The sequence below is a fragment of the Telmatherina bonti genome (assembly GCF_933228915.1).
Source record: "Telmatherina bonti genome assembly, chromosome: 2".
Classification (NCBI taxonomy): domain Eukaryota; kingdom Metazoa; phylum Chordata; class Actinopteri; order Atheriniformes; family Telmatherinidae; genus Telmatherina; species Telmatherina bonti.
The window spans coordinates 2964445-2989627 of record NC_136620.1 but is presented as its reverse complement, the minus strand read 5'-3'; the positions used below and the strand labels follow the sequence as shown (position 1 = coordinate 2989627).

The 25183-nt window shown below is 44.0% G+C and overlaps 1 protein-coding gene across 1 annotated transcript in view; it reads right to left on the bottom strand.

Annotated features, from left to right (window-relative positions):
• Window positions 1-16622: 16622 nt before the first annotated feature.
• hsf4 (heat shock transcription factor 4) overlaps window positions 16623-25183 on the bottom strand; it is a gene marked incomplete at both ends in the record, with an annotated part of 44828 nt that continues 36267 nt past the window's right edge. Inside the window, one exon of the mRNA XM_079251719.1 lies at window positions 16623-16682. Within this exon, the coding sequence (XP_079107845.1) occupies window positions 16623-16682 (60 nt within the window). The remainder of the gene's footprint in view (window positions 16683-25183) is intronic.

Below are 25183 nucleotides of genomic sequence, written 5' to 3'. Positions count from 1 at the left end.
GAAAGCCGGACTCATCAGGAGATCTTCATCTCCAGCAGGTGCGGGATTCTTCTTTGTTGGCAAGAAGGATGGGGGTCTCAGACTGTGCATCCACTACCATGGCCATCTTGACATGACTATCAACAACAGGATCCTCTTCCCCTCATGTCGTCTGTTTTTGAGCTCCTTCAAGGAAGCAAAATATACACCAAACTGGACCTTAGATATGCCTACCACCTGGCTCCTGTAAGAGAGGATGAGGAGTGGAAAATAGCATTTAAGGCAAGACAAGTTATTTGTATGGCACCTTTCGTGTTCAAATTCAAAGTGCTTTACATGAAACATTAAAAGCATTCCAGAAAAAAAGCATTAAAGAAAATACAAATAGCAAAATCACAAAAAAATCATAAATTATATTAAAATAATTTAAAGCAGAATTAATTCAAAGTTACTGTGCAGATGTCATGCATAAGCGCATGAGCAAAGAAATGTTTTAAACCTTGATTTAAAAGTTCCTACAGTTGGTGAGAGTTTAATCTCCACTGGCAGATTATTCATCTTGTTTGCAGCATAATGGCTAAATGCTGCTTCTCCATGTTTAGTCTGGACTCTGGTCTGGACTAGTTGACACGAGTCTTTGGATCGACGAGCTCTGCTTGGTTTATTATAACACCCCAGCTGGACACTAAAAGTACCTGGTACTGGTAATTTGGTCTTACAAATGCCCATGCTGTGTTTCAGGTATTAGTCAATGACGTGTTAAGAGACATACTTAATAGATTTGTCTTTTTCTACCTTGATGACATTTTGATCTTTTCCAAGGACTTACCTTCCCACATCAAGCATGTTTGTGAGGTTCTCCTTCAACTTCTCCAGAATAAACTTTTGTCAAACAAGAGAAATGTGATGGAGGTTGTGCGCAAGGTTGAGAGGTAGATATAGTTGGACTCACCTCGACGCATGGCTTGGGCTCTGGAACCAGAACCCTCGAGAGGGGCTGGACCTTCTTCCACTCTGGAGTTGCTCATGGTGAGAGGCACTGAGCAGGTGTAGGCATCCTCATCAGTACCCAGCTTGGTGCCTGCACGTTGGGGTTTACCCCGGTGGATGAAAGGGTAGCTTCCCTCCGCCTTCAGGTGGGGGGACGGGTCCTGACTGTTGTCTGTGCTTATGCACTGAACAGCAGTACAGCTGGGAGGAGATCAGAGTAGAGCCGCTGCTCCTCCGCATGGAGAGGAACCAGTTGAGGTGGCTCGGGCATCTGGTCAGGATGCCTCCTGGACCTCCCTGGTGAGGTGTTCCAGGCATGTCCCTCTGGGAGGAGACCCGGGGAAGACCCAGGACACACTGGAGGGATTATATCTCTCGGCTGGCCTGGGAACGCCTCGGGATCCCTCCCACAGAGTTGGCAAATGTGGCAACATCAAACATTAAGGAGCTACAGAGGTTTCTTGGTTCGCCAACTTTTATTGTCGCATTATTAAGGATTACAGTACAGTGGCTGCCCCTCTCTATGAGCAAATTTCCACAAAGACTTCATTCAAGTGGTCTTCAGAAGCTGCTCAGGCTTTTCAAAAGCTTAAGGGCCTCATCACCTCTGCCCCCATCATGGTAGTCGATGCCTCTGAGACTGGGCTTCGTGTCGTGCTGTCTCAAAGGTTTGCAGACAATGCCAGAGTCCTTTCTTTTGCCATCATTTATCTGTTTGAGCAAGAAACTATAACATTGGAGATCAAGAACTGTTGGCCATCAAGCTGGGTTCTGAAAAATGGAGGGGTCTAAGCATCCCTTCAAGAGTGGACGGATCATAAGAACTTGGAATACTTCAGGAGTGCCAAGACACTAAACCCACGACAAGCCAGGTGGTCACTGTTTTACAGTAGGTTTGACTTCACTCTAGCCAATCAACCAGGGAACAAGAACAATAAAAGATGTTCGCTCCAGATTGTATCAATCATCTACTACTCCAATCGGTGAACAAGCCAAAGACTACATCCTCCTTCCCAAGACCAAGTATTATTGACCAGGATTGAGAAGCTTCTAAAAATGAGCCTTCAGTCAGCCACCACCAGTGCAATGTCCTCCTAGCCTCCTGTTTGTCCCTGAGAACATGATTTTGAGGGTGATACAATTCTGTCGTGGTTTTAAACTCTTCTGTCACCCAGATATCGCCAAGACCCTCGTTGAGGTGCACGCAGGTTTCTGGTGGCCCACTTTGAGGAAGGACACACATAAGTCAAGCCCTCCCGACGGGCCTCCGAAGGCTCCTGCCTATTCCACGCTGACCATGGTCCCATATCTAGCTAGATTTTATCTCAGGTCTACCTTTATCTTCAGGCAACAGTTCTCCTTACTGTAGTTGACAGATTCTCTAAGATGACCCATCTCATTCCACTTCCCAAGTTGCCCTCTGCACAGGACCTTGCTGCAATAATGGCATGGGAGATATTCAGGCTTCATGGGATTCCCCAAGATGTGTCGGAAAGGAGACCACAGTTTGTCTCTTGTTTTTGGGGTTAGTTCTGTGCCCTCCTTGGTATTAATGTCAGTCTCTCTTCTGGGTTTAAACCTTAGACTGATGGACAGACAGAGGATGAATCAGGAGGTTGAGTCGAATTTGCAGATCCTATGGATGGACACTCCCAGTCAATGGTCCCATAGCTTACCATGGTAAGTGGACCACCATGCGTGGACTACGGAATCCACGGAATCAATGGTTTACCATCCAGCGCTACGGGTCCCCTTTTGATGTGTTTGGCAATCAACCACTGATTCTCTCTTTGCAGGAAAGGGCAACACTCGTTCCCGCCACACATGTATCTGCACACCGCTGTCTCAGAGTCTGGAGGTGGGCATGTACAGCCCTCTGCTGTGTATGCCTGTAACGCCAACCATCACCGTTCGCATGCCCCGAGGTACATTGTAGGTCAAAAGGTATAGCTTTCTGCGGAGGACCTGCCCCTCAAGGTTGACAGTCCCAAGCTGGCGCCCTGTTTAGTGAGTCCATTTCCTGTCACAAAGATTGTGAACCCAGTGGTTGTGCGTCTTAAGCTGCCCTCTTTGTTGCATGTTAATCCCACATTCCGTGTCTCCAAGCTCAGGCCCGTTCTGTCCTTGAGGTTTTGCCCTTCTTTCAGCCCCCCTTCACACTGCAGCTTGTCGATAGGGCTCCCGCCATCTCTGTGAATCGCCTGCTGCGTTCTTGTCGTAGGGATTGGGGATTGTGGTGTCCTGTACATGGTGGACTGGAAGGGCTATGGTCCGGATGAGCGGTCCTGGATACCCTTTTGCCTGGTCCTAGATAAGGGTCTCGTCTGCAACTTTCATTGTCAGCATCCAGGTCAGCCTGGAAGGGCATTGTGTACTGCCTCTTGATGGGGGGGTACAGTCATGATTTCTGCTCTGCCCTTAACAAGCTGCACTCTTCCCTCACCTGATTGCTGATTATCCTCACCTGTGCTGCCCTCAATTCAAACACCTGCCACAGATTTGCTCAGTGCAAGATCATCTGTCTTTTCCACAGCTTTCAAGCGTTGTTCATGTGCCTGACTGAAAGAAAACCTCGTCTTGACCATGCCTGTCCCCAACCACCGTCTTTGCTACATCCCTGTTAGTATGAATTGACCACCTGTTGCCAAATCTAGTCTGATACTGACCCTGCCTCTTGCTTGCTCCTTGGATTTCTTCAACTCTTGTGTTTTGTTTTTTTTTTTGTTTTGTTTGTTTTTTTGTTTTTTTTTGGTGTAAATGCTGGACTGATTTTAGCTTAAAACAAAGGATACAAGAGATGCATCCTAAGCACCCTCTCCTATCCCAGAATTAATTACGTTCCTGATAGAACAGAATGAGCATCGGAGTGCTGGTGTAGGTACCACACCAGCCAGACCGTTTATTTATTTATTTTTATGTATAAACACACATATCTGTCCCAGCAGACAAGCTGGGAGGACATTGTGTCCAATAACCACAATGGTTATTGGACACAATGGTTGGTTCATTCCAGTCATACGCAGACGTCTTCGTCCCCTTTCATTAAAGAAAAGGCTGAATTTATTACAGTTACTCAGATAACTGGAGACTGGAATAAGGAACGATCATTTAAACATGTGATAAATTATAATCCTGTGATATAAGACACTGTCATTTAACGAGTTAAAAAAAAACAAACAAACATACTAACAAATGTGTCCTGGACAAATTAGAGCATTTTTCTGATGAACAGTGGGACAAAATACCTGTCAACAGGTGCAGAAGTCTGACTGGGAGGAACAGAAAACATTTGAATGTAGTCGAAATATCAAAGGATTTAAAAAAACAAACAAAAAAAAAAACATTAGTTTATGAGTAATGTAACATTATTTGATCATATTTGTTTGCTTTTTTAAAATAATTTCTATTGAACTAGAATTAGAAAATAATGTCGTGATTTTCATCAAACTTTTATTTATTATGACTTTAGTCAGTTTCATCTTATTTCCCAGGCAGCAGTTTTCTCCTTCTTTAATGGGAGGGTATGAATACATATGAGGACGACTGTATATGTGTCTAACAAGGATTATTTTCCACTGAAGTTAACGTCAGCTTGACAGGATGAGCTGTCAGCCAGAGGAGAGCTCGTCTAAACTGCCCTCTCCACGTTTGTAATTTAATCACAAAAGAAAATTAAAATAAATCAGTTAAATTACTGGCACCATTTTCTGTCATTTTAAAACTATTTTTGTGTCTTTTTGTGGAAGAATAGTATCAGTAATTAGACAAACTTGGCATATGTAGTTGCCAGGCAATGGAGGACTGGAGCACTATGGGTAATTCTCCTCCACTAGAGAGGCCGTATCATTTTACTGGCAGTAAGCGCACTTCGGTGTGCAGACCACGTAGAACACTTTGTAGCCTACGCAGTCTGCGCACTTGGAAGTGTGCAGACCCTGAACTGAGAAACACCCTTTGTCTCACGCTCTCATGGGCAGGAAGTACATTTCTTTAGTTTGGCTTAAAATGATTTAAAAACAACATGATTTTCATTTCTAGTTTCATATTGATGATATTCAGAAAGATCCTTCCAGACATAATACAATGTTTGGGTGTCCACACCAGATGACTGGCTGCTGCAGTAATCTGCAGACTGCATGAGTATTTTGCAAAATTGGACAATTGAACCGCATCTCTCATATAAGAGCATGTTTGGAAGGATTAAAAGTGACCTGCAGAAGCTTTATGATGCTGACAAGCTGTAAAATGTTAAAATTATAAATAAACTCCCAAAAAAATGATCCAGTGTTCGGTTTAAATCTTTTATTTGGATGAACCACTTAAATATTTCATAAAAAGGTGGAATACATGATCAGTCTGACTCTCTGAAACAACAGGCTTTGAAAAAAGAGAAAAACCGTTTAAAACAAGTTCACATTTCAGCAAATAGGCCCCCATGAGAAGAACCTGAGCACCCAGGTCTAGGTTAGGAGGACTGGGCTCTGGTCTAAATTAGCAGGACTGGGCTCAGGTCTAGGCTACCAGGACTGGGCTCAGTTCTAGGTTAGCAGGACTGGGCTCAGGTCTAGGCTAGCAGGACTGGGCTCAGGTCTAGGTTAGCAGGACTGGGCTCAGGTCTAGGCTACCAGGACTGGGCTCAGTTCTAGGTTAGCAGGACTGGGCTCAGGTCTAGGCTAGCAGGACTGTGCTTAGGTTTAGGTTAGCAGGACTGGGCTCAGGTCTAGGTTAGTAGGACTGGGCTCAGGTCTAGGACTGGGCTCAGGTCTAGGTTAGTAGGACTGGGCTCAGGTCTAGGACTGGGCTCAGGTCTAGGCTAGCAGGACTGGGCTTAGGTTTAGGCTAGCAGGACTGGGCTCAGGTCTAGGCTACTAGGACTGGGCTCAGGTCTAGGTTAGCAGGACTGGGCTCTGGTCTAGCCTATCAGGACTGGGCTCAAGTCTAGGTTACCAGGACTGGTCTTAGGTCTAGATTAGCAAGACTGGGCTCAGGTCTAGGCTACCAGGACTGGGCTCAGGTCTAGGCTACCAGGACTGGGCTCAGGTCTAGGTTAGCAGGACTGGGCTCTGGTCTAGGCTATCAGGACTGGGCTCAAGTCTAGGTTACCAGGACTGGTCTTAGGTCTAGATTAGCAGGACTGGGCTCAGGTCTAGGCTACCAGGACTGGGCACAGGTCTAGGTTACCAGGACTGGTCTTAGGTCTAGATTAGCAAGACTGGGCTCAGGTCTAGGTTAGCAGGACTGGGCTCAGGTCTAGGCTAGCAGGACTGGGCTCAGGTCTAGGCTACCAGGACTGGGCACAGGTCTAGGTTATCAGGACTGGGCTCAGGTCTAGGCTAGCAGGACTGGGCTTAGGTTTAGGTTAGCAGGACTGGGCTCAGGTCTAGGTTAGCAGGACTGGGCTCAGGTCTAGTTTAGCAGGATTGGGCTCAGGTCTAGGCTAGCAGGACTGGGCTCAGGTCTAGGCTACCAGGACTGGGCACAGGTCTAGGTTATCAGGACTGGGCTCAGGTCTAGGCTAGCAGGACTGGGCTTAGGTTTAGGTTAGCAGGACTGGGCTCAGGTCTAGGTTAGTAGGACTGGGCTCAGGTCTAGGACTGGGCTCAGGTCTAGGCTAGCAGGACTGGGCTTAGGTTTAGGCTACCAGGACTGGGCTCAGGTCTAGGCTACCAGGACTGGGCACAGGTCTAGGTTAGCAGGACTGGGCACAGGTCTAGGTTAGCAGGACTGGGCTTAGGTTTAGGTTAGCAGGACTGGGCTCAGGTCTAGGCTCAGGTCTAGGACTGGGCTCAGGTCTAGGCTAGCAGGACTGGGCTCAGGTCTAGGCTACCAGGACTGGGCACAGGTCTAGGTTAGCAGGACTGGGCACAGGTCTATGTTAGCAGGACTGGGCACAGGTCTAGGCTACCAGGACTGGGCTTAGGTTTAGGTTAGCAGGACTGGGCTCAGGTCTAGGCTACCAGGACTGGGCTCAGGTCTAGGACTGGGCTCAGGTCTAGGCTAGCAGGACTGGGCTCAGGTCTAGGTTAGTAGGACTGGGCACAGGTCTAGGACTGGGCTCAGGTCTAGGTTAGCAGGACTGGGCTTAGGTTTAGGCTAGCAGGACTGGGCTCAGGTCTAGGCTACTAGGACTGGGCTCAGGTCTAGGTTAGCAGGACTGGGCTCTGGTCTAGGCTATCAGGACTGGGCTCAAGTCTAGGTTACCAGGACTGGTCTTAGGTCTAGATTAGCAAGACTGGGCTCAGGTCTAGGTTACCAGGACTGGGCTCAGGTCTAGGCTACCAGGACTGGGCTCAGGTCTAGGCTACCAGGACTGGGCTCAGGTCTAGGTTAGCAGGACTGGGCTCTGGTCTAGGCTATCAGGACTGGGCTCAAGTCTAGGTTACCAGGACTGGTCTTAGGTCTAGATTAGCAGGACTGGGCTCAGGTCTAGGCTACCAGGACTGGGCACAGGTCTAGGTTACCAGGACTGGTCTTAGGTCTAGATTAGCAAGACTGGGCTCAGGTCTAGGTTAGCAGGACTGGGCTCAGGTCTAGGCTAGCAGGACTGGGCTCAGGTCTAGGCTACCAGGACTGGGCACAGGTCTAGGTTATCAGGACTGGGCTCAGGTCTAGGCTAGCAGGACTGGGCTCAGGTCTAGGCTAGCAGGACTGGGCTTAGGTTTAGGTTAGCAGGACTGGGCTCAGGTCTAGGCTATCAGAACTGGGCTCAGGTCTAGGTTAGCAGGACTGGGCTCAGGTCTAGTTTAGCAGGATTGGGCTCAGGTCTAGGCTAGCAGGACTGGGCTCAGGTCTAGGCTAGCAGGACTGGGCTCAGGTCTAGGCTATCAGAACTGGGCTCAGGTCTAGGCTACCAGGACTGGGCACAGGTCTAGGTTAGCAGGACTGGGCACAGGTCTAGGTTAGCAGGACTGGGCTTAGGTTTAGGTTAGCAGGACTGGGCTCAGGTCTAGGCTACCAGGACTGGGCTCAGGTCTAGGACTGGGCTCAGGTCTAGGCTAGGAGGACTGGGCTCAGGTCTAGGCTACCAGGACTGGGCACAGGTCTAGGTTAGCAGGACTGGGCACCGGTCTAGGTTAGCAGGACTGGGCTCAGGTCTAGGCTAGCAGGACTGGGCTCAGGTCTAGGCTAGCAGGACTGGGCTCAGGTCTAGGCTAGCAGGACTGGGCTCAGGTCTAGGACTGGGCTCAGGTCTAGGACTGGGCTCAGGTCTAGGTTAGTAGGACTGGGCACAGGTCTAGGACTGGGCTCAGGTCTAGGTTAGCAGGACTGGGCTCAGGTCTAGGACTGGGCTCAGGTCTAGGACTGGGCTCAGGTCTAGGTTAGTAGGACTGGGCTCAGGTCTAGGCTAGCAGGACTGGGCTCAGGTCTAGGTTAGCAGGACTGGGCTCAGGTCTAGGACTGGGCTCAGGTCTAGGTTAGTAGGACTGGGCTCAGGTCTAGGACTGGGCTCAGGTCTAGGCTAGCAGGACTGGGCTCAGGTCTAGGACTGGGCTCAGGTCTAGGACTGGGCTAAGGTCTAGGTTAGTAGGACTGGGCTCAGGTCTAGGACTGGGCTCAGGTCTAGGCTAGCAGGACTGGGCTCAGGTCTAGGACTGGGCTCAGGTCTAGGACTGGGCTCAGGTCTAGGCTAGCAGGACTGGGCTCAGGTCTACCTCCCGGTGTTTTCGGGTGCTTGTGGGATTCCAGGCTTCGTTGCAGCTTTGGTCTTTTCACTCGGAACAACAACAGTTTTCTATCTGCAACCCGTCAGCTGAACAGGGCAGGTCGTTTCCAGTGCAAAGGCTTCAAATGGAAAGAGAAAAAGTAAAAACAGCCGCTGAAGGTTCATCACTCCTGGAAAAGTCATCATGACAAACAGGAATAAAGCTAAAATCTAGCCTGTATTCTCTGATGTCAGTACAGCTGTGATTTTAGTGCATTCACATGTTTTCCATCAGTTAGCTTTTCTTCCCATCTTCTGCCTCGGGGACGTTAGCCTGCAGGGAACAGCTTCCGGTTCTTAACTCAAACTTTCTTTCTTTCTTGGATGTTTTTTTTGTTAAATCCAGCTGCAGGTGAAGAAGAATTGAACTAAATTCAAATGAATACTTTTTGTGAAGACTAATGCAAACTGCAGCAAGCTTTTTAGCTATGCTACGAGTCCATTGCTTACATTCACACTGTGGACAAAATCTGTAGATATTCCAGGAAAAATTCATCCCTAATTTTGCATGATTTCTTCTTGGAACAGCAGGTTGGGCTGGATGGTAACCCTCCCTCACTGCAGGCTGCAGGCTGCTCTATGCTAATGCTAACTCCAGTTTAAAGCTTCTGTCCAGCTTATTTGAACTAGCTCAGCGTGAACAGCTAAACATGAACATGTCTGTTTGTTTAGCAAGGTTTCAGGACCAGCATCGTCCCTCAGCCGTGCATCTCTCCATGGTGCATTCCAGTCTACCACTCGTAGTTCGGTCTCCTACATTCCTATGGACCATCCACTTATTGCATTTTCCTCACAGTTCTGTACAATATTGCACAATTCAACTTCTCCCATCATCATGTTAAGCTCAAAGATGAAACTGTTGCCTGCAACCAGTGCTAAGCACCAATCTCTTACATCTAGGGACACAACAGGCTAGTTATTTTTCATATCGTTAGAATTCAGATGCATTTCTTCAAACAGGTATTTATGTCTTTACAACAGATTAAACTCTTAGTTAACCACGCCATCATACATTTACTAAAACAGTCATCCAGGATGAAATTAGCTCCGAGACAGTTGGATGTCAGATTTCCTGGACTCATCAGGGTTCGGATCTTCTCACTAATGTTTGGTTTTACTTTCCAGAACCTGACTGGGAGATGCTTTTGCTCCTGGAAGCTCTTGAGAGAAATGACCTGTAGTCATGATCCGTTCAAACCAGAGATCTAGATAGTGCAAAAATGCAGTCATGTTCATGCTTTTCTCAAATAAATCCAACTCGTCATATTTTACATTTAAATAGACAGAAGAGATATAAATAAGTCTCTGGCTACGTGTCAGATCTGTGCAAAGAAACATTTAACAGATGTTTAAAGGGTTAACCGTAGCCTGGCATGGTATCATACAGGCAAACACACCCTCCATCTGCTGCCATGATCTGATGTGTGTGATGCATTTGAGGAGCCCTCACACAGAGCATCCGGTGGTTGCTATTCAGTACAGATACAATATCTTAACAGCCGAAATCATAGAAAAGAATCATGTTTACATCAATGAAAGTCTCTTTTTAGGAAGAAAAAGTCCCTTCCTCTCACACAAAGACTAAAGTGCAAGAGCCCTGAATGCATCGTCTGCATCCAGCTGCCATTATGTTGGAGTCTAATCATGTCAGAACACACGTGTTTGTTTGGTTAGCTGTACATGGAGGCGTTGCTCATTCCCATGGAGCTGATGGAGATAATGGCAGCCAGCTAACCATTAAATATAAGAAGTCACTTTAACAAGCCTGTTTGTGTTGTTGGTGCGTGTAATGATTCAGCCTGGCAGGACCTTCACATCAAACTCATCCAGAGTAGAACAGCAGCTTCTCTGACCTGAGGACAAAACCACATAAAAACAATTAAGAAAGTTCATATATATATGTATATATATATATATATATATATATATATATATATATATATATATATATATATATATATATATATATATATATATATATATATATATATATATATATATATATACACACACACACACACACACAGAAGTGTGTTTGACTTGGAGTTACATTGTGTTGTTTCGGTGTTCTATTCATTTTTTTTGAGCAGTGTATATTTTCCTGTAGACACAAGGTAGTCCCTGTCCTTTAGATCGGGCTCAACCCCACCACCTGCCTGCCACAATTGTAAGTTGTTCATCTTCACTGTAAATTCAACAATTAGGAGCCGTTTGTACATATATTGCAACATTATCATATTATTATTTCATCATGTGTTTACACGTTTTTTTTCTCAGTCTGTAACTCACTGACAAACAAGTAGTCACAGGAGGTGTACTGGTGTGGGATGGTGTTTCAGCCACTAACAGGAGTTTTGGTGGTTTTACATGAACTGGTTTGTATTGATGTTTGTTCATCCTGCGTTGCACCATGACTCTTGACATACTGCGCTTATTTCCTGCATTCACAGCCAAATTTCTCTCTCTTCTCATTTCCTCCGCCAAGGAGGCCATGCTTTAACTGCCGTTTATCTGTTTCTTTGTTGTTTGTTGAAGATAACTTGAAAAGTTACAGATTTGCATGAAATTTTCAAGAGCTTTTGGAATGTGAAAAGGAAGAACTGATTTGATTTTAGTGGTGATCCAGATCACTGTTTGGATCCAGGAATTTTTTTAAAGGGTTCTTTAATGTTGTGATGTCATTTTTAACATTTGTGCACGTAACTCCAACCAAAATGGTCGGAGCAAACTTCCGGTGGTGCCATGTTCTGAACAAGATGCAACATTTTCACTAACTTTGTGATAACTAGGCTACATTTCCACAAGATAACTGATTTCCCTTCAACACAAGTGAAGGCAAAGGATGACATCTAGGAGACTCACCACAGCAAAGCAGACTATACTAAACGGAGACAATGAAAGAACGGACTCTCAACAAACTGATGCTAACACTAGCCTATCAGCTAACGAACTAAACATGGTGGAGATTCTTTGTGAACTACAAGATTTAATACGAGAGAACCAGACATCTTTCACAGAAACAAAGGCATCCCTGGACAGACTTGAAGGCTCAATGAAAGACATGAAGGAACAACTGAATGCCCTGGAAAACCGCGCTGAGGAGGCGGAGGGCAGGATTAGCTCAACGGAGGATGCTGGCCAGCGGAATGAGAGGGCGCTCCGATACTTGCTACATAGGGAGGCTGCCCTTACTAGTCATTGTGATGACTTACAAAATCGCCTTTGGAGAATTAATTTGCGCATATACCAAGTTACTGAGGGAAGTGAAAAACGACATGATTGGTTTTGTGAAAGGGCTCATTAAAACCGAGCTATGCTTCACACAGGAGGGCATTCGGATTGAAAGTGCCCATAGGACGCTTGGGCTAAGACCATACAACATGGATCCCCCTCGTTCTATAATTGTCTGTTTCATGGATTACACAGTGAAAGAGGCTGTTCTGTGACAGACTTGGGCTCAAAAGCAGGCGACGTTTCAAGGCAAGATCATATTCTTCGATCGGGACTACTCCCCAGAAGTCCAGAAGAAGAGGGAACGACTGCATGGTGTGATAAAGCAGCTGAAGGAAAAGGGAGCACGTGTGCGGCGTTGTTTCCCAGCGCAGCCGAATTGACCTAGACAGCGGACCAAAGACCTTCCAATGCTGGTCTGGGCCATACCGACACTTCACGAGCTGGCTGTTTTTGTGCAAGTGAGCGAAAGAGAGAAGATAGACAGAGAACTTTCAGGGAGCTTTGGAGAACACGTGAGAACAGGAGAGCAGGAGGATATAATTCGCTATCTGACCCGGACTTGCGAGCTTATGTTTAATTTGTATTATAAGAGAGCACATCTGACAGAATTTAAAGGTATGTAATTTCCTTTGCTTTTTTTTTTAACAGTAGGGGCAAGAAATGTGTTATCAAAGCCTATGTCACAATGTTTAATAAGTGTTAAAATATCTGTTTAACCACGGGATGCCAGTAGTGATGTTTGCTTATCCTTATGGGACCTGAGTTCAGGTTTAAATGTCACAAACAGGTTTTTTTTTCCCATCTGGGTTTGTGATTTGGTGGGCACTTAGTACCAATCTCCTAGAGCGGAGAGGTCACACGGCTCTGCCTGGAAAACAACAGGGGCCAGTTAATGTTAAACCAACAACTGGCCAATTTTTTGGGAGTTTCCTTTGTTTTTTAAGTTCAATTTTTTTTAAATTCCCCTTGACACGTTCTTGTTCCTACACTCGCTATATATAACATGAAAGGTTTGTTTAGTTTTGTTAAATACAAATAAAAAACTTACAGAAATGGCTACAAGATTCCTAATGAAAGATGAGTCAATAATATTAGAAATTTCCCCAATTATATGCCAGAGGTAAACATTACTAGCTACAATGTTAAAGGACTGAGCCATACGATTAAGAGAAAAATGATATTAAGCCAATTGAAATTTTTCAAATGCTCGGTGGCTCCATTACAAGAGACTCACCTTAACGACTTGGAACACAAGAAATTAAAAAGAGGGTGGGTGGCCAAGTGTTTTTTGCTAGTTGTCCAAAGAGCAGAAAGAGAGGCGTGGCAATTTTAATTCACCGAAATACTTGTTTTACGGCACAGAAAGAACTGAAGTATCCACAAGGAAGATATATAGGGTTAATTGGCACTCTGGGAGGCATAGATATGACAATTATGAATATATATGCCCCAAATGAAGATGATCCCTCTTTTTTTTTTATGAAGATAGCATCTATTCCTGCTAAAGAATCCAAAGGTATGATTGTACTCGGAAGAGACTTTAATTGTGTCCTAGATTTGTAGCAAAATAATTTACCCCCAGAACACACCACCCCAAGTAAAAGAAAGTAAAGCTGTGAATCATTTATTAGGAGAATTAGGATTGATTGAAACCTGGAGAGCATTAAAACCAAACATAAAAGATTATACCTTCCTATCTAAAGTGCATGGCACATACTCAAGGATAGATATGATATGTATATCTAAACAGGACCTCGTCTCATCTCGTCTTCATGCTGCTTATCTGGGGTCGGGTTGCAGGGGCAACAAACTAAGCAGGGAAGCCCAGACTTCCCTCTCCCCAGCCACATGTGTCAACTCTGCGGGGGGGATCCCGAGGCGTTCCCAGGCCAGCCGAGAGATATAATCCCTCCAGCGTGTCCTGGGTCTTCCCCGGGGTCTCCTCCCAGAGGGACGTGCCTGGAACACCTCACCAGGGAGGTCCAGGAGGCATCCTGACCAGATGCCCGAGCCACCTCAACTGGTTCCTCTCGATGCGGAGGAGCAGCGGCTCTACTCTGATCTCCTCCCGGATGACTGAGCTCCTCACCCTATCTCTAAGGGAGAGCCCGGCCACCCTGCGGAGGAAACTCATTTCAGCCGCCTGTATACGAGATCTCCTTCTTTCGGTCACGACCCACAGCTCATGACCATAGGTGAGGGTAGGAACGTAGATCGACTGGTAAATCAAGAGCTTCCCATTCTGGCTCAGCTCCTTCTTCACCACAACAGACTGGCGCAGAGTCCGCATTACTTCCCTTACGGTGTGTTCAGACGAAACGCGTTTTGAGTGTCAAGAGCGGGAAGTTTCCATGTAAAGTCTATGTGGAGGCATGGCAAGGGGGTGTCGAGCTGTCTCGCGTCACGTTTTGGGCTTCGGCGTTCCGCGCAGAACACGCTTCAAAAGCCAGAGACGGGCAAAGCTGAACTTTTGCCGCAGGGCGTCAACCAATCAGAGCGATCAGATCGCAGCTCCTCTACTGAATGCGCCATCATTCAAACTGACCGGAAGAAAAGCTTTGCCTTTCCCGCCTCTCTTTTCCGCCGCATTTGCCGCTCGCTCCAGACAAACGGCAGATGCGGCAGGAGCTTTGGGAGCGTTTTGAACAGGGCGTTGAACAAAAAAGTGGCAGTTTAGTGACCAGCTTCGAGCATTCAGCATTTTGAGCGCTTTCGACGGCCAAAATGTGTTTGGTCTGAACACACCGTTACCCGTGAACAAGACCCCGAGATATTTAAACTCCTCCACTTGAGGCAGGACCTGACTCCCGACCCGGAGAGGGCAATCCACCCTATTCCGGCTGAGGACCATGGTCTCAGATTTGGAGGTGCTGATTCTCATCCCAGCCGCTTCACACTCGGCCGCGAATCGCTCAAGTGAGAGCTGGAGATCACGACCAGATGAAGCCAACAGGACCACGTCATCTGCAAAAAGCAGGGACCCAATCCTGAGGCCACCAAGCCGGATCCCCTCAACACCTCGGCTGCATCTAGAAATTCTGTCCATATAAGTTATGAACAGAATCGGTGATAAAGGGCAGCCTTGGCGGAGTCCAACCCTCACCGGAAACGAATCCGACTTACTGCCGGACCAAGCTCTGACACCTGTCGTACAGGGACCGGACAGCCCATACAAGGGGGTCCGGTACCCCATACTCCCGGAGTACCCCCCACAGGAGCCCCCGGGGGACACGGTCGAACGCCTTCTCCAGGTCCACAAAACACATGTAGACTGGTTGGGCAAACTCCCATGCCCCCTCCAGGACCCCAAAGAGGATATAGAGCTGGTCCACTGTTCCACTCCCAGGACGAAAACCACACTGCTCCTCCTCAATCCAAGATTCGACTATCCAGCGGACCCTCCTCTCCAGGACCCCTGAATAGACCTTACCAGGGAGGCTGAGGAGTGTGATTCAGTTTATTGCAGGATGGCAAGGCTCAAATAATATTAGAAGAGCATTAAATATTCAATCTGTTGCTAATAAATCCGTCCAACCTTCAATGCTACTTGCGCTGGACACTGAGAAGGCGTTTGATAGGGTGGACTTGGTATATTTAAACTTTGCATTGGAGAAATTTGGATTTAGCTCTACTTTATTTAGTTGGATTAATACACTGAACAGGGACCCAATGTCAAGAATTTGTGTAAATGCCCATTGCTCCGAATATTTCTATATAAAAAGGGGGGTATACCAGGGCAGCCTGGTGGATCCAATTCTCTTTGCTCTCTGCATTGAACGGTTAGCAGAATGGATCAGAACAAATAATCAAATAGAGGGAATACAGGATCATTGGGGTCTAGAACACAAAATATCTTTGTTTGCCAATGACATACTGTTGTATGTTAAAAATCCTTTGTCATCTATTCCTTCTCTCATGCACTGTCTGAGTAGGTTTGGCAACATCTCTGGCTACAAGATAAATGCAGGGAAATCCAAAGGAATGATGATTACAGGACACTGGCCAACCCAACTGAATACTGATGTAAAGTTTAGATGAACATAAGTGGAGTTCAGGTACCTGGGAGTGACCTTAACTAAAGATTCCTCAAAATTTTGTAAATACAATTACAACAGAATTGGATTTACAAAGCTCATAACCCAAGTCAAAAATGATTTAGAAAGGTGGCAGATACTCCCTCTATCTTTCTTTAGAATTGAAACTATTAGGATGAATGTTTTTCCACTCTCTCCCAGTCACAGTACCTATAACTACTACTACTAAATTGATGGATAAACTTATGTCTAAATTTATTTGGCAAAATAAACGACCCAGAGTGAGGCTTGAAACATTAAACTCCCTGAAAGGATACAGCGACTTAGCCCTCCCACATCTGAAAAGTGACTACTGGGCAGCTCAGCTATAAGCTCTGGTTCACAAAAATAGGAAAAAAAAGTGACATTACTTTAGTTATGTTGTCACAAGTAACAACTAATGAGGAACTAATTATTTTCCCAACATAGCCTGAGATATTAATCCTGGTTTTGATCCTGGTTTTGATGGAAAGCAGGATTTTACCAGGAAGAAACTTTAAATCCACTCAGCTGAATTGAGTCTTTTAGCTAATGAAAAAATAGTGAATTGAGCTTACATATGAATTGAAAAGGCTGACGTTTGTATTTCTAGTAAATTACAGAATTGTTACCTTTCAGTTCCTAAAGGATGAAGAACGTCAGAGTCAGTGTTCCTCACAGCTGGCAGCTGGAAAAGCTTCTGCCTCCTGGTTCTGGAACATGTACTGGGAAAAAAATCACAAGTATGGACTGAGAAAGCAAAAGAATATGCAGGATGAGCGAATGCTAAGCCTAAGCTAAAGATCACCTTTGCAGAGAAGTTTCCTTCCGAGACAAAACGTTTTATTTTCTCCTGATTTCTTGTCTGTAAAATGGTTCTAATTAACAAATGGTTTGAAGTACGAAACCAGAGAGATTACATGACTCTATCTGGTTCTACCTATATCTACCATGTTCTACCTGCTTCTATCTGGTTCTACCTATATCTACCATGTTCTACCTGCTTCTATCTGGTTCTACCTGGATCTACCATGTTCTACCTGCTTCTATCTGGTTCTAGATAGATCTACCATGTTCTACCTGCTTCTATCTGGTTCTACCTATATCTACCATGTTCTACCTGCTTCTATCTGGTTCTACCTGGATCTACCATGTTCTACCTGCTTCTATCTGGTTCTACCTATATCTACCATGTTCTACCTGCTTCTATCTGGTTCTACCTATATCTACCATGTTCTACCTGCTTCTATCTGGTTCTACCTGGATCTACCATGTTCTACCTGCTTCTATCTGATTCTACCTGGATCTACCATGTTCTACCTGCTTCTATCTGGTTCTAGATAGATCTACCATGTTCTACCTGCTTCTATCTGGTTCTACCTATATCTACCATGTTCTACCTGCTTCTATCTGGTTCTACCTATATCTACCATGTTCTACCTGCTTCTATCTGGTTCTACCTATATCTACCATGTTCGACCTGCTTCTATCTGATTCTACCTGGATCTACCATGTTCTACCTGCTTCTATCTGGTTCTAGATAGATCTACCATGTTCGACCTGCTTCTATCTGATTCTACCTGGATCTACCATGTTCTACCTGCTTCTATCTGGTTCTAGATAGATCTACCATGTTCTACCTGCTTCTATCTGGTTCTAGATAGATCTACCATGTTCGACCTGCTTCTATCTGATTCTACCTGGATCTACCATGTTCTACCTGCTTCTATCTGGTTCTAGATAGATCTACCATGTTCTACCTGCTTCTATCTGGTTCTAGATAGATCTACCATGTTCTACCTGCTTCTATCTGGTTCTACCTATATCTACCATGTTCTACCTGCTTCTATCTGGTTCTAGATAGATCTACCATGTTCTACCTGCTTCTATCTGGTTCTATCTGGATCTACCATGTTCTACCTGCTTCTATCTGGTTCTACCTATATCTACCATGTTCTACCTGCTTCTATCTGGTTCTAGATAGATCTACCATGTTCTACCTGCTTCTATCTGATTCTACATAGATCTACCATCTTCTACTTCCTTCTATCTGGTTCTACCTGGATCTACCATGTTCTACCTGCTTCTATATGGTTCTACCTGGATCTACCATGTTCTACCTGCTTCTATCTGGTTCTACATAGATCTACCATATTCTACCCGATTCTATCTAGTTTTACATAGATCTACCATGTCCTACCTGCTTCTATCTGGTTCTACCTGTATCTACCTGTTTCTATCTGGTTCTATCTGGATCTTCCTGTTTCTTTCTGGTTCTACCTAGATCTACATGTATCTACCTGTTTCTATCTGGATCTTCCTATTTCTATCTGGTTCTACCTGAATCTACCATGTTCTACCTGGTTCTACCTAGATCTACCATGTTCTCCCTGCTTCTATCTGGTTCTAACTAGATCCACCTGTTTCTATCGTGTTCTACCTTGATCTTCCTGTTTCTGTCTGGTTCTACCTAGATCTACCATGTTCTACCTGTTTCTATCTGGTTATACATAGATCTGTCATGTTCTACCTGCTTCTATCTGGTTATACATAGATCTGCCATGTTCTACCTGCTTCTATCTGGTTATACATAGATCTGTCATGTTCTACCTGCTTCTTTCTGGTTATACATAGATCTGCCATGTTCTACCTGCTTCTATCTGGTTCCACCTAGATCTACCATGTTCTACCTGCTTCTATCTGGTTCTACCTGGATCTACCATGTTTTACCTGATTTTATGTGGTTCTACCTCGATCTACCATGTTCTACCTGCTTCTATCTGGTTCTACCTGGATCTACCATATTCTAAATTTTTCTATCTGGTTCTACCTGGATCAACCATGATCTACCTGCTTCTGTCTGGTTCTATATAGATCTAATATGTTCTACCGACTTCGATCTGGTTCTACCTAGATCTACCATGTTCTACCTGCTTCTATCTGGTTCTACCTGGATCTACCATGTTCTACCTTCTTCTACCTGGATCTACCATGTTCTACCTGCTTCTCTCTGGTTCTACATAGATCTACCATGTTCCACCTGCTTCTATCTGGTTCTACCTAGATCTACCATGTTCTACCTGCTTCTATCTGGTTCTGCCTGGATCTACCATGTTCTACCTGCTTCTATATGGTTCTACCTGGATCTACCATGTTCTACCTGCTTCCATATGGTTCTACCTGGATCTACCATGTTCAACCTGCTTCTATCAGGTTCTACCTAGATCTACCATGTTCTACCTGCTTCTATCTGGTTCTACTTAGATCTACCATGTTCTACCTGATTCTATCTGGTTCTACATAGTTCTACCATGTTCTTCCTGCTTCTATCTGTTTCTACATAGATCTACCATGTTCTACCTGCTTCTATCTGGTTCTACCTGGATCTACCATGTTCTACCTGCTTCTATCTGGTTCTACCTGGATCTACCATGTTCTACCTCCTTTTATCTGGTTCTACATAGATCTACCATGTTCTACCTCCTTTTATCTGGTTCTACATAGATCTACCATATTCTACCTGCTTCTATATGGTTCTACCTGGATCTACCATGTTCTACCTGCTTCTCTCTGGTTATACATAGATCTACCATTTACTACCTGCTTCTATCTGGTTTTACCTAGATCTACCATGTTCTACCTATTTCTATCTGGTTCTACATAGATCTACCTGCTTCTATCTGGTTCTACCTAGATCTACCATATTCTAAATGATTCTATCTAGTTTTACATAGATCTACCATGTTCTACCTGCTTCTGTCCGATTCGAAATAGATCTGCCTGATTCTATCTGGTTCTACCTAGATCTACCATGTTTTACCTGATTCAATCTGGTTCTAGCTAGATCTACCATGTTCTACCTGCTTCTATGTGGTTCTACTTGGATCTACCATGTTCGACCTGATTCAATCTGGTTCTAGCTAGATCTACCATGTTCTACCTGCTTCTATCTGGTTCTACCTGGATCTACCATGTTCAACCTGCTTTCATCTAGTTCTACATAGATTTACCATGTTCTACCTGCTTCTCTCTGGTTCTACCTAGATCTATCATGTTCTAACTGCTTCTATCTGGTTCGACATAGATCCACCATATTCTACCTGATTCTATCTGGTTCTATCTGGATCTTCCTGTTTCTATCTGGTTCTACCTGGATCTACCATGTTCTACCTGGTTCTACCTAGATCTACCATGTTCTCCCTGCTTCTATCTGGTTCTAACTAGATCCACCTTTTTCTATCGTGTTCTACCTTGATCTTCCTGTTTCTGTCTGGTTCTACCTAGATCTACAATGTTCTACCTGTTTCTATCTGGTTCTACGTGGATCTACCATGTTCTATATGGTTCTACCTAGATCTACCATGTTCTACCTGCTTCTATATGGTTCTACCTGGATCTACCATGTTCTACCTGCTTCTATCTAGTTCTACATAGATCTACCATGTTGTAACTGCTTCTATCTGGTTCTATCTAGATCTACAATGTTCTACCTACTTCTATCAGGTTCTACCTAGATCTACAATATTGAACCTGATTCTATCTGATTCTACATTGATCTACCATGTAATACCTGCTTCTATCTGGTTCTACCTAGATCTACCATGGTCTACTTGCTTCTATCTGGTTCTACCTTGATCTACCATGTTCTATCTGGTTTTAAATAGATCTACCATGTTCTACCTATTTCTATCTGGTTCTACATAGATCTACCTGCTTCTATCTGGTTCTACCTAGATCTACCATATTCTACCTGATTCTATCTAGTTTTACATAGATCTACCATGGTCTACCTGCTTCTATATGGTTCTACCTGGATCTACCATGGTTTACCTGCATCTATCTTGTTCTACCTAGATCCATCATAGTCTACCTGATTCTATCTGGTTCTACATAGATCTACCATGTTCTACCTGCTTCTATCTTGTTCTACCTGGATCTACCATGTTCTACCTGCTTCTACCTAGATCTATCATATTCTACCTGATTCTATCTGGTTCTACATAGATCTACATAGATCTAACATGTTCTTACATCTTCTACCTGGTTCTAACTGGATCTTCCTGGTTCTGTCTGGTTCTACATAGATCTACCATGTTCTACCTGCTTCTGTCCGATTCGAAATAGATCTGCCTGATTCTATCTGGTTCTACCTAGATCTACCATATTCTACCTGATTTGATCTGGTGCTACCTAGATCTACCATATTCTACCTGATTCCATTTGGTTATACATAGATCTACCATGTTCTACCTGCTTCTATCTGGTACTACCTGAATCTACCATGTTTTACCTGCTTCAATCTGGTTCTACATAGATCTATCATGTTCTACCTGCTTCTATCTGGTTCTACATAGATCCACCATATTCTACCTGATTCTATCTGGTTCTACATAGATCTACCATGTTCTACCTGCTTCTATCAGGTTCTACCTAGATCTACCATGTTCTACCTGCTTCTATCTGGTTCTACTTAGATCTACCATGTTCTACCTGATTCTATCTGGTTCTACATAGTTCTACCATGTTCTTCCTGCTTCTATCTGTTTCTACATAGATCTACCATGTTCTACCTGCTTCTATCTGGTTCTACCTGGATCTACCATGTTCTACCTGCTTCTATCTGGTTCTACCTGGATCTACCATGTTCTACCTCCTTTTATCTGGTTCTACATAGATCTACCATATTCTACCTGCTTCTATATGGTTCTACCTGGATCTACCATGTTCTACCTGCTTCTATTTGTTTCTACGTAGATCTACCATGTTCTACCTGCTTCTATCTGGTTCTACCTAGATCTACCATGTTCTACCTGCTTCTCTCTGGTTATACATAGATCTACCATTTACTACCTGCTTCTATCTGGTTTTACCTAGATCTACCATGTTCTACCTATTTCTATCTGGTTCTACATAGATCTACCTGCTTCTATCTGGTTCTACCTAGATCTACCATATTCTAAATGATTCTATCTAGTTTTACATAGATCTACCATGTTCTACCTGCTTCTGTCCGATTCGAAATAGATCTGCCTGATTCTATCTGGTTCTACCTAGATCTACCATGTTTTACCTGATTCAATCTGGTTCTAGCTAGATCTACCATGTTCTACCTGCTTCTATGTGGTTCTACTTGGATCTACCATGTTCGACCTGATTCAATCTGGTTCTAGCTAGATCTACCATGTTCTACCTGCTTCTATCTGGTTCTACCTGGATCTACCATGTTCAACCTGCTTTCATCTAGTTCTACATAGATTTACCATGTTCTACCTGCTTCTCTCTGGTTCTACCTAGATCTATCATGTTCTAACTGCTTCTATCTGGTTCGACATAGATCCACCATATTCTACCTGATTCTATCTGGTTCTATCTGGATCTTCCTGTTTCTATCTGGTTCTACCTGGATCTACCATGTTCTACCTGGTTCTACCTAGATCTACCATGTTCTCCCTGCTTCTATCTGGTTCTAACTAGATCCACCTTTTTCTATCGTGTTCTACCTTGATCTTCCTGTTTCTGTCTGGTTCTACCTAGATCTACAATGTTCTACCTGTTTCTATCTGGTTCTACGTGGATCTACCATGTTCTATATGGTTCTACCTAGATCTACCATGTTCTACCTGCTTCTATATGGTTCTACCTGGATCTACCATGTTCTACCTGCTTCTATCTAGTTCTACATAGATCTACCATGTTGTAACTGCTTCTATCTGGTTCTATCTAGATCTACAATGTTCTACCTACTTCTATCAGGTTCTACCTAGATCTACAATATTGAACCTGATTCTATCTGATTCTACATTGATCTACCATGTAATACCTGCTTCTATCTGGTTCTACCTAGATCTACCATGGTCTACTTGCTTCTATCTGGTTCTACCTTGATCTACCATGTTCTATCTGGTTTTAAATAGATCTACCATGTTCTACCTATTTCTATCTGGTTCTACATAGATCTACCTGCTTCTATCTGGTTCTACCTAGATCTACCATATTCTACCTGATTCTATCTAGTTTTACATAGATCTACCATGGTCTACCTGCTTCTATATGGTTCTACCTGGATCTACCATGGTTTACCTGCATCTATCTGGTTCTACCTAGATCCATCATAGTCTACCTGATTCTATCTGGTTCTACATAGATCTACCATGTTCTACCTGCTTCTATCTTGTTCTACCTGGATCTACCATGTTCTACCTGCTTCTACCTAGATCTATCATATTCTACCTGATTCTATCTGGTTCTACATAGATCTACATAGATCTAACATGTTCTTACATCTTCTACCTGGTTCTAACTGGATCTTCCTGGTTCTGTCTGGTTCTACATAGATCTACCATGTTCTACCTGCTTCTGTCCGATTCGAAATAGATCTGCCTGATTCTATCTGGTTCTACCTAGATCTACCATATTCTACCTGATCTGATCTGGTGCTACCTAGATCTACCATATTCTACCTGATTCCATTTGGTTATACATAGATCTACCATGTTCTACCTGCTTCTATCTGGTACTACCTGAATCTACCATGTTTTACCTGCTTCAATCTGGTTCTACATAGATCTATCATGTTCTACCTGCTTCTATCTGGTTCTACATAGATCCACCATATTCTACCTGATTCTATCTGGTTCTACATAGATCTACCATGTTCTACCTGCTTCTATCTTGTTCTGCCTGGAACTACCATGTTCTACCTGCTTCTACCTGGTTCTACCTAGATCTACCATATTCTACCTGATTCTATCTGGTTCTACATAGATCTACATAGATCTAAGATGTTCTACCTGCTTCTACCTGGTTCTAACTGGATCTTCCTGGTTCTGTCTGGTTCTACATAGATCTACCATGTTCTACCTGCTTCTGTCCGATTCGAAATAGATCTGCCTGATTCTATCTGGTTCTACCTAGATCTACCATGTCCTACCTGCTTCTGTCTGGTTCTACCTAGATCTACCATATTCCACCTGATTTGATCTGGTGCTACCTAGATCTACCATATTCTACCTGATTCCATTTGGTTATACATAGATCTACCATGTTCTACCTGCTTCTATCTGGTACTACCTGGATCTACCATGTTTTACCTGCTTCAATCTGGTTCTACATAGATCTATCATGTTCTACCTACTTCTATCAGGTTCAACCTAGATCTACAATATTGAACCTGATTAAATCTGATTCTACATAGATCTACCATGTAATACCTGCTTCTATCTCGTTCTACCTAGAGCTACCTGTTTCTATCTGGTATGCCTAGATCTACATGTTTCTATCTGGTTCTATCTCTTTCTTCCTAGTTCTTTCTGGTTCCACATAGATCTACCATATTCTACACGCTTCTATCTGATTCTATCTGGATCTACCATGTTAATCCTGCTTCTATCTGGTTCTACCTGGATCTACCATGTTCTACCTGCTTCTATCTGGTTCTACCTAGATCTACCATGTTCTATCTGGTTTTACATAGATCTACCATGTTCTACCTTTTTCTATCTGGTTCTACATAGATCTACCTGCTTCTATCTGGTTCTACCTAGATCTATCATATTCTACCTGATTCTATCTAGTTTTACATAGATCTACCATGGTCTACCTGCTTCTATCTGGTTCTTCCTGGATCTACCATGTCCTACCTGCTTCTATCTTGTTCTACCTGGATCTACCATGTTCTACCTGCTTCTACCTGCTTCTACCTAGATCTATCATATTCTACCTGATTCTATCTGGTTCTACATAGATCTACATAGATCTAACATGTTCTACCTGCTTCTACCTGGTTCTAACTGGATCTTCCTGGTTCTGTATGGTTCTACATAGATCTACCATGTTCTACCTGCTTCTGTCCGATTCGAAATAGATCTGCCTGATTCTATCTGGTTCTACCTAGATCTACCATGTTCTACCTGCTTCTGTCTGGTACTACCTGGATCTACCATGTTTTACCTGCTTCAATCTGGTTCTACATAGATCTATCATGTTCTACCTGCTTCTATCTGGTTCTACATAGATCCACCATATTCTACCTGATTCTATCTGGTTCTACATAGATCTACCATGTTCTACCTGCTTCTGTCTGGTTCTATCTGGATCTACCATGTTCTACCTGCTTCTATCTGGTTCTACATAGATCTACCATGTTTTACCTGCTTCTATCTGGTTCTACCAAGATCTACCATGTTCTACCTGCTTCGATCTGGTTCTACCTGGATCTTCCTGGTTC